The 15,449-nt window shown below is 36.2% G+C and overlaps 2 protein-coding genes across 4 annotated transcripts in view; one reads left to right on the top strand and one right to left on the bottom strand.

The window, feature by feature from the left end:
* The window catches only part of usp28 (ubiquitin specific peptidase 28), a 34,634-nt gene extending 32,250 nt beyond the window's left edge, over positions 1-2,384 (bottom strand). Inside the window, exon 1 of the mRNA XM_053478397.1 lies at positions 2,196-2,384. Within this exon, the coding sequence (XP_053334372.1) occupies positions 2,196-2,237 (42 nt within the window). The 5' untranslated portion in view covers positions 2,238-2,384. The remainder of the gene's footprint in view (positions 1-2,195) is intronic.
* Positions 2,385-2,463: 79 nt separating this feature from the next.
* htr3b (5-hydroxytryptamine (serotonin) receptor 3B) lies at positions 2,464-12,017 on the top strand. Of its 3 annotated transcripts, XM_053478707.1 has the most exons (10): positions 2,464-2,553; positions 4,108-4,158; positions 5,000-5,166; positions 6,467-6,511; positions 6,978-7,087; positions 7,179-7,348; positions 7,891-8,048; positions 10,645-10,855; positions 11,267-11,476; positions 11,671-12,017. In XM_053478707.1, exons 2-10 carry the CDS (start codon positions 4,122-4,124, stop codon positions 11,931-11,933), a joined length of 1,371 nt encoding a protein of 456 aa, XP_053334682.1. In that variant the 5' UTR covers positions 2,464-2,553; positions 4,108-4,121; the 3' UTR covers positions 11,934-12,017. The 3 variants fall into 3 exon arrangements, with proteins under 3 accessions (XP_053334682.1, XP_053334683.1, XP_053334681.1); XM_053478708.1 differs by lacking the exon at positions 2,464-2,553 and having other exon boundaries at positions 4,061-4,158; positions 11,719-12,017; XM_053478706.1 differs by lacking the exon at positions 2,464-2,553 and having other exon boundaries at positions 4,061-4,158.
* The last annotated feature ends 3,432 nt before the right edge of the window (positions 12,018-15,449 follow it).

The raw sequence follows: 15,449 nt of genomic DNA, 5'->3' as shown, positions 1-15,449 counted from the left end.
TTAATGTAACATTTACAAACAGCTGTATATAAGGGGACATAAATTAGTTTACTAAATGTTACGTCAGTCACAGCACTGTCTGTTAATATCAGAAGACAGGAATCGAGTAGTGGAGAGATTACAAACGCAGTTTTTGTAAAGGTAAGCAAACTTGAGTGATGAGAGGAAGATGTCTGTGGTCTTCTCTTCCCGCAGTTGAACTGATTGATCTTAAATTTATTTCTAGCGGACTCAGGTGTTATGTAAATTTTATCATGTGGAAAGTGATGTCCTTAATAAAATCATGGACAATTACACAGTAGTGTAAATACATTGTGTGACGCACTCCATAGTCACGCCTCTTAAAATACAACACACATGAGCCATGTCTCTGGGCAGTGTCTGGGCATGGTGAATGCTTGCTGGCTCACTGACATTAATTAAATTTACTTCTTAGGTATCGAATTTGGTACCGAATTACAAGACGTTTTTCGATACTTGGTGGCATTAAAGCATTTCGGTCAGTGCCAAAAAAACATATCAAAGTTTGGTACCCAGCCCTAGTGGTCTGTGGAAACCAGAATACTAAAGCAACTATTATAATAAGGAAATTATTATAATTTCCCTTTGGGACTAATAAAGCAATCTATCAAAGCCACTCACCAAGCACATGGAGAACATACCAACTCCATGCACACAGACCAGCGGTGAGATTCAAACCTCAAACCCTGGAGGAGAGGTGAAACTTCCATAATTTTGTTTGATTGTGTAAAGCTGCTTTGCGACAATGAAAATTGTTAAAAGCGCTATACAAAAAAATAATAAATTGAATTATGCTATTGCAAGTATAACATCCAAGCTAGAATGTTTACTGATTCTATGGGTTTCCACATTTAGTACAAGTATAAAACCTCTAAGATCTATTTAGCAAACTCTTGAGGAACCCTTTTCCATACAAGCAACACTTGAATCTTTTTGTAATGTCCTTTATCTGCTTTTTCAAACCTATTTACACAATTTCATTGCTTGTTGCTAAATATTATAACATCTCACATAACTGAACATTATTTGGTAATTTGTCTTAAAAATCTTAATCAAATCTTAACTGTTATAACTTTTTCAGTAGCTACAATGAAACTAATAAAAAAGGGGTGAATGTACAATAACAAAGAATGTAAACTAGGTTGTGAGGCTGCTGAATGTATAAAAAAAAGTATATTTTTCTAAAATGTTACTTAAATTAAATAATAAAAAAATATTTAAAAAAATCCTTTTTTGTTGTATTGTTTTTCTTTCAATTCTAGAACATCAAACTAATGCTGCATATTGCAGATTGTGAAAATGAGCTTGCAAAGTCGTACAGCAAAACACTTACGTTTAAATTGCATATGAAACACTCTTACAAACTTTAGCTGCATCTTATTAATGGCATTCCTTGTTGTAAGCCCATAATTCATATTAGTAATTCATTAAAGCCCTTGAGCACTCTTAGGTAAAAGGTTTTCATTGTTGCATGCTTCTGTGGAACATTTATGCCCCGTGGCATAGGTGGCATGTAAACATTAACAGGCCAGATAAGAAAAGCATGAACGCTGAGGAGCTATATAAAGCAGCTCAAGCAGCAGGTGGGAATGTCAGATTGGCGGTCATGGTGGACCCTGGGAGCTGGAGACATATATGGCAGGCTGAAGGCCTGGAAGTCCTGGCTCATGCTCTATTTTAGGCCCTGACACAGATAGCACCTCTGTTTATGACGCCCCTCATTCTGGCACCAGGGTTTGGTTGATGGAATGTTAAGAAGAAAAGAAAAAGAAACAGTCACCTGTGACATACGTTATTTAAATATGACCAGATAGTCATATAATAGTTTTATATATATATATATATATATATATATATATATATGAAAATAACGCACTTTTTCAATTATTACTGTTGGATAGTGTGAGACTGATAAAACATGCAAATGTTGAGGTGTTATATATATATATAAATAAACTTTAGGAGACAGAGAAAACATGACCTCGGCATTTCACTTATTTTATGCACTCAGATACCAAACCAAGTATTCATGATGTTTTGCAACAACACACCATTCAGAATGAATCACAAACAGGTTAATATCAGCACTTAAAAATGACAGCAATCACAAAACTATGACGCGCACCAGTATACGAGGTGGATAAAATGAGCGCAACAAAAAGCGCACTTCTCACCGCACAGTTTTGCCCGTGTTCGCAATCCTCTTGAACTCTCATGGCGGGACAGTCTGATTTTTAATTTCCCCCAAATTTCTTCGTCCGGATTCCGGAGTGTGACCTACTCCATGGACAACTCCCGCCCTTCCACAGGCACATAGACACCGCGCAGGCCGGGCTGCGTCCCCACGCCGCGCACGAGCAGCAGCACAGGTGGCGCACTCACTGAACACTTTATTTAGTAACGCGCGGGTTTGGACGGGAATGGCGTAGAAAAAAACAAACAGAGCAACTCAGCAACTGTGTTTAGTGAATTGAATCACTCTTTTACAACATGAACATTTAGTTTAGGATGTGACCAACACTGGTGGGACAGGTTTGTAAATCTCATGTTCTCTCTCTCGTCTAACTGTATTAATGCCCTATTTAACATATGATTTCAGAAAACTTAGGTTGTCTTTTAGACAATTTAAATGTAAACACACCCCCTTTTCAAACTTATATTCGACAAATATTAAAAATTTCTGGTAAAATAAGACGCCCATAACACCAAAGAGAAACACTCAATCTTAATTATTTTTGTTTTGCCTTTGGTTTATGAAATTAACAGAAATAAGAGTGAAAACTACCTTTATTTGTCTATAAAATCCCCTTCTACACTGCTTTCACTAGTGCATGAATGGAGGTGTACATGAAGGTAGCCATAACATTAAAACATCTACTGTAGGTTTTTGGTTCCCCTTGTGCCACCTCTGGGCATAGCTCTGCAGGGCATCTGGGGGTTTGCTCTGGTGTCTGGCGCCTGAACATGAGCAGCAGATCCTTTGGGTGCTGTGGTTTACAGGGTGGAGCTTTCGTAGATCTGCTTGTTTTTCCGGTTCTTGATAGATTGCCATCTGAGGAATTTGGAGAACAGGTCAGTGGCCTTGGGCTCTTTGCCTGCTGGGTTGCATGTGAGGCAGGCTGTGGTGCACTGGGTGTTCTGGTGCCTTTCTATCATGGTCAGCACTGAAGTTTTCAGCGATTTGGGCCGCATTGAGTTCTCTGCAGGATTGAACCAGATGGGTTGATCTTTGTTCTCGCAGGCCTGGCTGAACTGTGTGTGCCCATGATTCTGTCACCAGATTGCTCCGAGCTGATTTCTGAACTGAGGAGAGGGTCTGAATAAAATTACATGTTTAAAATTTCTAGGAACAAAACCTTAATTATTTTTCTGATTATATGACCCAAAAAGTAATAGCCAGTTACATTTTTAATAAAACCTTGCATTTTCTTTAATACATATTTACAATATGAAATAAACAATATTTGAATTATTATTCCATTATTAACAACTTTATATTTGTCATAAAAGGCTATCAACAATAAACATAGATTTAAACATTAAACAGGATTTTCTGCATTAAAAATAAATAAATAATACTGAGTAATGTTATTTGGGAAACTTGAAAGTAAAATAAAATACTAATAAAAAAAAGCAGACAAACAATCAAAAATAAAAATGAGTGGTAATGAGCAAAATCTAAGAAACAAGCAAAAATGAAGTATAAAATAAAACAAATAAATAATGTGAATTCTAAAGCAGCCTGATCCTTAACCACTTATTTGAAATTTCAAGTCTATTGTATACTGGATTTCATCACCAAAGAATTATGCTTATGCTCCACATAATCTCAGAGCTGTAAGGGGGAGTCACTAAAGATGTCAGTTTCCTGCTATCAGCTTACCATCAACATAGAAAATCAATACACAGCTACGGCCAGTGAATGTTTTGTTGCCTTTCAACATCGCACACGTGAAAGCAGAGATGATTCAAAAACGCTTTAGGCTTCTTTTGCTTTCCTAATGATCACATTTTGCCACTTTAAGAGCAAATAGTTTCATTACTGCTGCACGGATAAGCTGGGATTCCTTTGTTCTTTTTTTTTAGCCACTGAAAAAGTTATGCCTCCTGTTCTGCTGTTGTGTGTCTTCCTCTCAGGTAAGACTTTTAAATATTTCAAATATCATAAAAACAGGGAAATATGTTTTAATTTTACATGAACATTTTAATTTGTGTGTTGGATGTTTCTATTGATTGAAGTAAAATTTTTCACTGAGCCACTGTTTATTACTACAAAAAATCCTCTTAAAACAGATACTATACCAATGTTCAAAAAACGGCCATCTATTTGACTACATAAAATAATATTTACATATTTTCACTATTGTCATCAGTTCACCAAGACAAGTTTGATTCTTGAAACCTTTAAACAAGTAACGTTAAAAAACTTATAGCTCTTATTTCTTGTGCTCTTGGCTCCAATGATGGCAAGCTGTTCAGTGTCACAAACATGCTTGCTTATTTTATTTCTGATGCTGTTAGATCAACTAAAAAATTTACAGTCTAAACCGTCATAGATCCACTTACTTTCTCATCACATACTTTGTTTTTGAGTTAGGAGGCGTGTCTTAATATGAATTCATTCAATTATAATAGTTCCACTTAAATTTGTAGAGTTTTTTTGTTTGATATGTCAATGATGTTCTTTACTGTATATCATTATTCGTTATTTTATAAAACTTGTCATCGAGATGATTGACGGACTTTGATGATTTAGACCCGAAAGGAAGTATAATGCAAAACCTGTAGCTAGTATTTTACCATTAAGCTATGTAACGCTTTAGTCTTTTAAACACCACCTAGTGTACTGTATATTGGGTGCTTGACAACATTACCGTTTTACCTTAAAACTGGAACGCTTAATTATATATTACAAAAATGTATATTCTGAGTGTTTTTTAAACATCCAGCAGTTATTAATTTACAGTTGTCTGTTAAGTGATTTGTCAGGCTGATTCTGTCCCTGAGAAGCCAAAAAGGTCTGCACTGAACCAGCTGACACGCACACTGCTGCGCCACTATGACTGCGGGGTCCGGCCCGTCATCAACTGGACCAGTCCTACCACAGTCTACGTGGACCTCATTCTTCAGTCTGTGCTGGACGTGGTGAGCATATTTATTTAGCAAATTATTCCAGTTCACAATTTATTCCTGAGTAAATGTCTCAAATACAAACAGAATTACTTTTGAAATAAAAACCTGAATTAATTAAAATCAAATTGATCAAAATTCACTCACACACTCATCTTCTATACACTTTATCCTGTATTCAGGGTTGCAGGGACCTGGAGCCTATACCAGAAGGCTTAGGGCACGAGGCAGTGCCAGTCCATTGCAGGGCACACACACGTACGCACTCATTCACACACTTATATCTTTGGATTGTGGGAGGAAACCAACCAAGCACGGGGAGAACATGCAAACTTCATGCACAAAGAGACGGGAATCGTGTCTGGTCGGGAATTGAACCCGGACTCTGGAGGTGCAAGGCGACAGTGCTAACCACTACACCACCATGCTACCTGATTAAAATTCATTTAATCAAAATGATTAGATAGTCCCTGATAGTTCTGAAGAGGAACCAGACTCAACAGGGAACCTGTCCTCATTGGGGTGTTAACAGATAGTAGGGAGTGACCTGCAGACATACTGTGTGTTAAGCGGCTGGAAGTTCAATATAACAGATGATGTCTTGTTAGAATTACTTCCAATAACTGTGCCTTAATTGTTTTATTTATTTATGGTACCAATTTGCCAGTGGTTGGCTTGGAGCCTTTGAACAAGTTCTTGGGTGAAAGAGATGCATCTTTCTCTACGCACAATTATTCATGAACACCACTTGCACATTACAAGAACTGGGAGTTATTGCCACATCCCCAATGCAGTCCGGACCTCACTCAAGTGATTTCCATGTTTAGGTCATCAATGGAGTTCCTGGGAGGCCAGCATTTCAGACGTGAATCAGGCAGTTTGTTCATGGCTTTACCATACTAAGAAAACTTTCTACCTTGATGGTATCCAAGCACTATTAAAAAGCTGGGGTTAGGTGCATTAGTGTACCAAGGGATTAAATAGACAGATACAGTAAATACTTATCTCTCTTAACAGTGTTCTGTTATTCTGCACTACCAAAAGTCCTGGATTAAAAGTAACATTTAAAGAAAAAAAGTGTATGCGTTCTTAAACTGAAACCTTTTTTAAGTAATATATATGTTACTGTATGCACTCTGAAATAGTGTCAGACACTATGTCAGAGTCAGATACATTTTAGAGGAGGTTTTGCAAACAAACTTCACAGGTCAAGCACATCTTGGCTGATGGAATATACTTTGAGTAACTTTGTTCAATACTGTTATTGACCAGCTGTTCAACTAGGAATACAAGTAATCTAGGATTCTCTTTACAGGATGGACAGATGCAGAAAGTGACCACAAGTATTTGGTATCGTCAGGTATGTATAATTTTTATCAGTAAATTATGGTTCATATAGAGGTGACACCTATTACAATACCTAGGTATTGTATTAGGTGGAGCAATAAAAAAAATGGTAGATCTGATGTGGTGTAATGATGTGATTGGATGCAGATTTGGAAAAGCAATTTATTTTTGGAACTGGAAACGCTTCCATATAAAAAGATTTTCCTGTTTCTTCATTTGTTAGAGTTTATTTTATTAGATTTGTACCATATTGTATTTGGTATATTTATTGTATTTACAATGTAAGATATTTATGTGTGAAAGAGTTTAACTCCAAAGTGGTTCAATAAAAAATACAATTTAAAAGTTTCAGTATTAATATGGGTACGGGAAAAAGTAGCATTGTGCCGAATTTTAGTTTCATTAAAATCAGGCATGCCTTTGTACATGGAGCTATTAAATTAGCTGAATATTAAATCCTATCCTCCTTTTAATTTCAGATCTGGAAAGACGAGTTTCTTGTATGGGATCCTGAAGAATTTGATGGAATCACGGAAATATCGCTTTCCTCGGATGCCATCTGGGTGCCTGATGTTATCATCAGTGAATTGTAAGGACGCAAAAAATCTATATGTATTTATGATCCATGCTACAAAAGATTCATACAAAATACAAAATTTATTTTTTCCCTTTCTCTTTAGTGTGGATGAGGGCAAATCTCCTGTTATCCCATATGTATATGTCAACTCCTCTGGGATGGTAAAGAACTACAAACCCATACAGGTGGTCTCGGCCTGTGACTTGGAGATTTATGCCTTTCCTTTTGACAAGCAGAACTGCACTCTGACCTTCCGCAGCTGGCTTCACTCGGGTAAATTTTTTCTCCCTTCTGTTGGACGAAAATATGTTGTTTTAATTTAAGTGACTAATTAAATAATAAAAAATCTCCAATTTAATATCTATCTATCTATCTATCTATCTATCTCTCTCTCTCTCTCTCTCTCTCTCTCTCTCTCTCTCTCTCTCTCTCTGACCTGAACACATTCCATGAATTTTAAATTTAAAAAAAGCTCATGAATTTAATTACATTTTATTTCTATAGTGTGTACATCCATTCTCACAAATCAGCTTTACAGAAATCCAGATGTAGTGTAAGATACCTAATGAGCAAGCTAGTTGTTACAGTGGTGAGGAAACCTTTAAGATGACATACTGTAAGGCAGCTTAAGGATGAACCAGTTAAAAATCCACAGTATCGTTGCAGAATATTGCTAAGCTTTTTCTTTTAGGATATTCTTGGCATCTGTGTATACTAGGAGAAAATGGCAAATCAAGGCAGAGACGTGTGAATTATGATGTTTCTCAAATTCTACAGTATATGTACTTATCTAACTCTTGGTTGGATTCTTGTAGTGGCTGAGGTGGATCTAGCTCCTTTGAGGAGCCCTGAGGAAATTGCCCTTGACACGGAGAAGTTCATGAACAACGGCGAATGGGAGTTGCTCTCAGTGCTTTCGCATTATTGGAAGCTTAACTTGGGTAACAAGGATTACGCCCATGTCCAGTTTAATGTGAGGAACACATTTTATCGTAATCATTTAAACAAAAAGTAAAATTGTCAAAACCTCAAATTTTATCTATTTATTTATTTAGCCATTTTTATGTTAACCTGGGCCCATTACTTATATCTTCCATATTTTCTTTATTTGTAAATAATATTGTAAACTATATTGGTTTCCTCCCACGTTATGGGCTAATTGGTTTAAACACACAACATTTAATCTATATTATGTTCATTTAATTTCAAAGTTGTAACAAAACTTCAAGGGAGGTAATTATAAGTGATGCTGGCATTGTTGACATTATATAATATTAATGAAAAGTATAGACAGACAGTGAGTGTACAGAAAAACAATATGTGGGGGTTGAAATAGTTTCTATAGATAACTTTGCAGATTCATAATTGCACTTATGATCCCTGGAAATTGTAAGCATGCCAGAAATTTTCATAAATTTTCATTTGTAAAACGTTTTATCTGGCCCTTCGACTGTACATGTCACGACTGTACATGTTTAAATATGAATAAAAAAACCAGTACAAAAGCAATACTCTTTAAGCACTTAGTGCTTGGACCCCTAATTCAGAGGTACACTGTTCTATTTTTGTGTAGAAATTTTTGCCTAAAGGTTCACAGATCATTCAGTTAAGTTGACTAAAGTTGTAAATCATGACTAAGCATGAGCGTTACTTTCATACAAGAGCAAACGAATATTCAAAAATGAAGCTGGCAGGACAAAAAAAATCTACCAATTATCTAACGTGCACATGAGCATTGCATTTTTAAAGCATTCATTTATTCAGATTTATTAACAGCCTCTTCAGGGTGATAGTAGTTTGTTCATATACAGTGAGGTCAATAAGTATTTGATCACCCTGTGATTTTGCAAGTTCTCTTACTTAGAAATCATGTAGGGGCCCTACAATTTCCAGCATAGGTACATTTTTACTGAGAGACAGAATACAAAAAGAATACAGTGCATTCTCCTTAATACAGTGCAGTTGTCCTGTCCCCTGTGCAGAAAAACACCCCTAGAGCATGATGCTTCCAGCCCCATGCTTCACTGTAGGTATGGTATTATTGGGATGATACTCATCCTTCTTCTTTCTCCAAACACGGCGAATGGAGTTAAGACCAAAAAGTTCTACTTTGGTCTCATCTGACCACAGGACTTTCTCCCATGACTCCTCTGGATCATCCAGATGGTCCCTGGCCAACTTTGGGACGGGTCTGGACATGGGCTGACTTAAGCAGGGAAATCTTTCGTGCGATGCAAGATTTTAAACCATGACGTCTTAGCGTATTTCTGATAGTAGCCTTGGAAACGATGGTCCCAGCTCTCTTCACAACATTGATGTTGTGAATCCTATGTAGTTCCAAATAGGATTCAGGCCACGCCCACTTTGGTGTTCAATCCAAATACTGTACAGATATAAAGATATATGGAGCACTATGGACAGACATTGATTCAGCTAGTGGCATTGTTTTACTCTCATAGTGGATTGAGTGCCAAAGTCTGAGTCAACAATTTATAGGCACAATTATATTTTAGGCCAATTATTTTCTTTACCACTGCCTACTGTATTATTTTCCATGCATAAATGCAAAATTAAAAAAAAGGGCTTAAAGCTGCTGTTAAAGTATTGACCACTATCTGACAAGTGACACACCCATTGCACTAAACTCTGTTTGGCTGTTAGGAACAGTGTACTAATGCTTATAGATGCAGCTTAACGGCAGACAGCGTGCTGTGACGATGGCAATAATGAGACTGTCTCTGTGCTGTCTGATCAATGGGCTTCATGGTTGGTGAGATGAGCAGGCCAACGACTACGAGCCGCAGCGTAAGCCTCACTGCTTGCACCGGGGAAGAAGGCACACACGGGCACTTTGATTACCTTTCCTCCATGGCTCATTGGCACAAGCCGTTTAGGGATCCATATTTGCGTTTTCATTCATCGGCCAAATAGGCGGGATGGTGGAGGCTGTTTAAGTCGGTGTGAAATTGCTCTTTGTTGCGCTGTGCAAGTTTAAGCAGCCTTAAAAGAGGCAAAGTGACACGGATGGTTAGCCAGTCCGACTTTAAGCGGACTCTGAAAAAGTGCATCTGAGGGCTTTGTGCTGTCTTTTTCTGAAGCAATTACTGCAGCGCTCAAGAGGATCTGAAGTATCAGAAAGCTATTTTATTTCTTAAATGAGCACTTAAATTTATGGGTCTAGGGAGCTTTTTTTTTAGAAAAGGCCTCAGCTTGATCCCTTAGGTCTGTCTAAAATAAGACCCATGTTGACATTTTTTCTCAAAATGATACAAGATCAAATTGACCCAGTGCTAGGTGCGTGTTCAGGTTTTTAGACATGGGGTACGAAACATGTGGCAATAGCACAATACTCAGTCACCCATCACTCACTTATTCTCTATACCTTTTTTCCTGCACAGGGTTGTGGGAGACCTGGACCCTATCCCAGGGGCCTCGGGCCCTAGGTGGGGTACACTCTGGATGGGGTCCAATACATAGCAGGGCACAAGCACACACTCACACACAATAGGCAATTTGGAAATGCCAATTAGCTGACCCTAAATGGACTTTTTGCCCATGTGTGCATTTAGGTACTAATCCGCCGGCGCCCCCTGCTGTATGTCGTCAGTGTGCTCATTCCCAGCATCTTCCTTATGGTGGTGGATGTTATCAGTTTCTACCTTCCACCAAACAGTGGCACACGCATCACCTTTAAAACCAGCATTCTGCTTGGATACACCGTATTCAGGGTTAACATGATGGATGAAATTCCAGCAACAGCCATCAAAACCCCTCTAATTGGTATGCTATGAAACATCAACTGTCTTAATCTTATTTTCACAAGTGCAATACTGAAAGTGGGCATAATCTTTTAATTAACTAACATACATCACTCAAACTGCGATTTTGTCTTCTGTACCAAGCTTCTACTCAACATAGTCTCTATCACAAGGGATGCATTTGTGCTTTTTTGAAAATTCTCTTTGTCGCAGTTGATGGGCTCCCATTGAGCTACAAAATGTTTAGGAAGATGACACCATTGACACCGTCGACAAGAGCATTGTGCCCAAATTGACGAGAAACGGGATGTTCAAAAAGGTGTGGAGAGTTGGGTTCAATGATGGTGCAAATGCATTGCTTGTGATGTGAAGTCTATGTTGAGTAGTACCTTATATCAAAGGTACAGTACCAGTCTGGGTTGGTGTGTTGCAGGTGTTTTTTTCGTGGTTTGCATGGCTCTCCTGGTGCTCAGTTTGGCCAAGTCCATTTTTGTGGTGAAGCTGCTATATCACAGACAAGAAGAGGTCAAGGAGATGTCTATCTCTGCTTGTTTATTGCAAAAGTATGGGTCAACTGAGCAGACCTTCAGTGAGAGTCTTTTCACCTCAATGAGGACGCTGGATGACTTGGATCATTCAGGAGGTGCGTACAGTTATTGGAAAAGATAGATTCTGATATATGTCATAGAAAGTAATTTAATTGTGCAAAGTTCAAGTGTATGAGTGGATTGGCATATTGTTGTATTGGTTTTGTGTATCTGTGTGTAGGAATTCTAGACAACAACAATAAAATAATCTATTGTACAAAGTAAATTTGTATTTGTCTTAAACACCCAGGCTATGAGTTTGATCTCTCGTCTGAGCCGGACCTACTGTCTCTGACAGACACCCAACCCAGCCCACCACAGCTGGAGAAAATCCTGCAAGAGCTTACCACCCTCAAACTTTTTCTCGAGGAGGACGAGAACGACGGCATGGCTCAGGAAGACTGGCTCGCTCTCTGTTACAGAGTGGACAAGTTGCTGTTTCGCATTTACCTGCTGATCTTCATTATTTACTCTAGCACTCTTCTGCTGCTGTGGAATAGCTGGAGCAAATAAAGGGACAAACACTTTGAGAAACAACAATAAAGTGTTATTGTCTTAGCATTTATTTGGTTAAAACCCATTTTATATATTTTACATATCATTTTATATATTGGAACAAATTAAGAATGAGATCATAATAGTAATAATAATAATAATAATAATAATAATAATAAATATATTCATTTTAATCATTTTATTCAAATCAAATCAAAACAAAATTATGTTATAAAAACTAAAAGGTAATAACTAAATATATACATAAATATATGTATATGTACCACATGGGACTCACTGAGACATCCATGAACACTCAAGATTGTCCTGGTCTTATTTAAACTGTCCCATAGATTAGTTTTTGCATAGTTGTACGTCAATCCTAGTTTTCCTTGATTCAATCTTTATGGACCTTATGGAATTTATGGAATATTGTATACAATCAAAACAAACAATAAAATCCTCAAAAACATATTACAAACCTTTACTATAAGCAACATATCGTCTTTGGCTCATTGAGAAACAGATTTATACAAAGAAATTGAGTCTTGCTTTATATAGCAGGACATTGTCCAACATGGTCTTTATAAATGCTTTTTTTTTTTTTTTTCCAAATACAAAACGTTTCTTTTTTTTTAACTACACTATATTTGGCCATCATCATCATCACAATGGCTCTGAAACCCAGTTTAAAAATCCCCAAAAGAGTCCCAAAAATGATTAAAAGAAAGGGAAAAAATGTAATAGTCCAGTGTTTTAGACCTGAGTAAAATTATAAACAGAATTGTTTACAGAATTGTCAGATGAATTTATGTATATTAAATCAAGATGAAAATGGAACAAACAAAAAACATGTATAGTTGGAACTTTCATTACAGAGAACCAGGAATAACAACACTGTCCCAGTTATGTGAAGAGTGCTTTCTTTAAATAATTCAAACTGAATTTTTAACACATTACAAATCTTAACATGCAACTCTCCAAGGGAATGAATAAAACATGACGGACATGCTATTGTAGTACAGTAATAAACAACTGGGGTGGTGTGTTGCAGCCCGACATGAAGGAATTACTGTTATCCTGATATTTATGTTACCTTAAAGTTAAATGTTATTTTCCAGTTGCAGTGTATTACAGTATATTCAACCTAAGCACTTTAGCGGTGATTATGATTTGTAGTTCATAAATAAACATGTATTATTTTAACCTATTTATAGATACACCTAATATTGTGGAACATTGTGGAATAAGGCAACTCAGTCACTGTTTTCACTTACCTTTCACTTTCCTTCCTATCTCTTTTTTAGATAGATCAAAAATTGACCCAGTTGGTCATGTTTCCATAAATATGAAATAAACTTCCACTTACAGAAAACTCCCAAAATGATATATTGTTCTTTGTGATAAGAGCACTGTATCTGTTTGCTAATAGATTGTGTGGAGTCCAGCATAACCAGACAATGTACAGTAAATAAGCCATGACTATAGAAATAGAATATAGTAATTATATGGCATGGCTTATTAATGTAAGCCTGTGATTTGCCAAAAAATTACTGAGATATTTATTATTAACATCATGAAATATTTATAATATTATATTGTTTTATTAAAATGTATTAAAATTATTATATTATATGAAATAATGATAATGTGATGTATTAATTAACTAATATTATTATAATATTATAATAATTTCTATTATAAAAATGATACCAACATCTCATGAACAGTCAGAATTAAGATTGCAACATCACTGTAGTTTAACATGGGTTACAGTAAGTAATTCCAATAATTATGCTGGTAAATTATAAATAACCACAAAAGGAAAAAAAAACCTGTGGAGGATTTAAAGTTCAAACTAAAGCTAAAGAGAAAATACAGCTAAAACTAAATTTTTACTAAAGTCTTGTTTTTGTTTAAAAGGTTATTCTATGTGTCTACTCAATTTAAGCACTTAAGTGAGGATTTCTGCCATTCCTATAATTCTTTTCATTCTGAAATAAAGAAAAATGAGTATAATAATTCATCAAATGACTCTTTTCAGGCTTAACAAATAAAAAACATTCCTCTGAAACTGGTCAGGTACACGGACTGGACTGGAATTGAGACCCAGACATTCTTGTATTTTTAATGCAGTCTTGAGGAATCGTTCCACAGGTTTCCTGAAGGATTTTTTCTGGCTCTCATTTCCAGTTCAGTCTGTACTGTATATCTGACTGGTGTCAGAGGAATGTTTTCAGTTTGTTAAGCCACACAGTGACCTATGAATCATTCAAGCATTAAAAACATCTAACTGAATGCATGAACCAGTAAGAAACATGTGTTGATGATGACAGATGATCAGGCTGGTGATTAGTATACTAGTGCTGCTGGATGCTGAGATCTTGGAACAGATGAGAGGGGAAATGAGGTTGCTGCTTAGGTTGTTACATAAACATCATATTTTTAAATTGTATCTTAAGGCACTTTAAAGGCTGTTGCAGTAAAGCATTTGTTCCCATTTCTTTATTGTAATCTACATAATTTAACTTGATATAAAGAAATGAGGGGTGGCTTAAGACTTTTGCACAATACAGTATATCACCACAACATTACAAATTCTTATTAAATATTGATACACATCATTTGCCATTTTTTTACAGTAAGAGCATTGTACAGTATATCCAGTTTTCACGTGCTTACTGAAAAATAAACCACAGCCATAAGAAGGTCACCCCACTTAGTTTTCATTACACAGTGGATGTGAACTGGCTGCTCAGTGAAAAAAATAAAAAAGGAAAGAAAAAAAAAGGATAATTCAATTCCTCAACAAATTTCTGGTAATATTTTCCTGACACAAATCTAATTAGCTGACTAATGTAGAGTCTAATGAAGTCTCATCATGGCAGACCAGAGTATAGTATCTCAGTTTAATGTAGTAAGTGCTCATGGAAATTGTTTGAACTTGGCTGAGAAATATGACCCTGGCATCGTCACGAGCGGCTGTTATGGATATTCAGCCAGACAGTTAAGGAAAAATCATTAGCCATAGTACACATTTTATACTCCCTATTTAAGTCACTGAGTTCACTTTAAATAGGCATTTTAAAAAACTACAAAAATAAACAAATGGATATGCTTTCTCTATAATCTCTCTCTCTCTCTCTCTCTCTCTCTCTCTCTCTCTCTCTATATATATATATATATATATATATATATATATATATATATATATATACAGCAAATGATAATAATATGATAATATTTTATATTAATATAAAATTATAAAATATACATCATACTATATTTCTTATATTTAATAAGAAAAACATATCTTACAAATGAAGTTGGATATTTTTCATTTATCTTTTTTACCTGGGGTGTGTGTTTTTTAACTGACTGTGTGTAGTGTTTGACTGTGTCTGTGTGTCTGTGTATGTCTGTCTGTTTATGGTTCTACTTGTGCCCAGTAATAAGTTGGCACCATATTCAGGATGTACCACACCCAGTTTCCTGGGATAGGCTCCAGTCCTCCGTTGACCTTACACATAAGCA

This window comes from Clarias gariepinus, chromosome 19 (assembly GCF_024256425.1).
Source record: "Clarias gariepinus isolate MV-2021 ecotype Netherlands chromosome 19, CGAR_prim_01v2, whole genome shotgun sequence".
NCBI classification, from domain to species: domain Eukaryota; kingdom Metazoa; phylum Chordata; class Actinopteri; order Siluriformes; family Clariidae; genus Clarias; species Clarias gariepinus.
The sequence above is the reverse complement of the archived record's forward strand: the minus strand, read 5'-3'. Positions and strand labels throughout refer to the sequence as shown.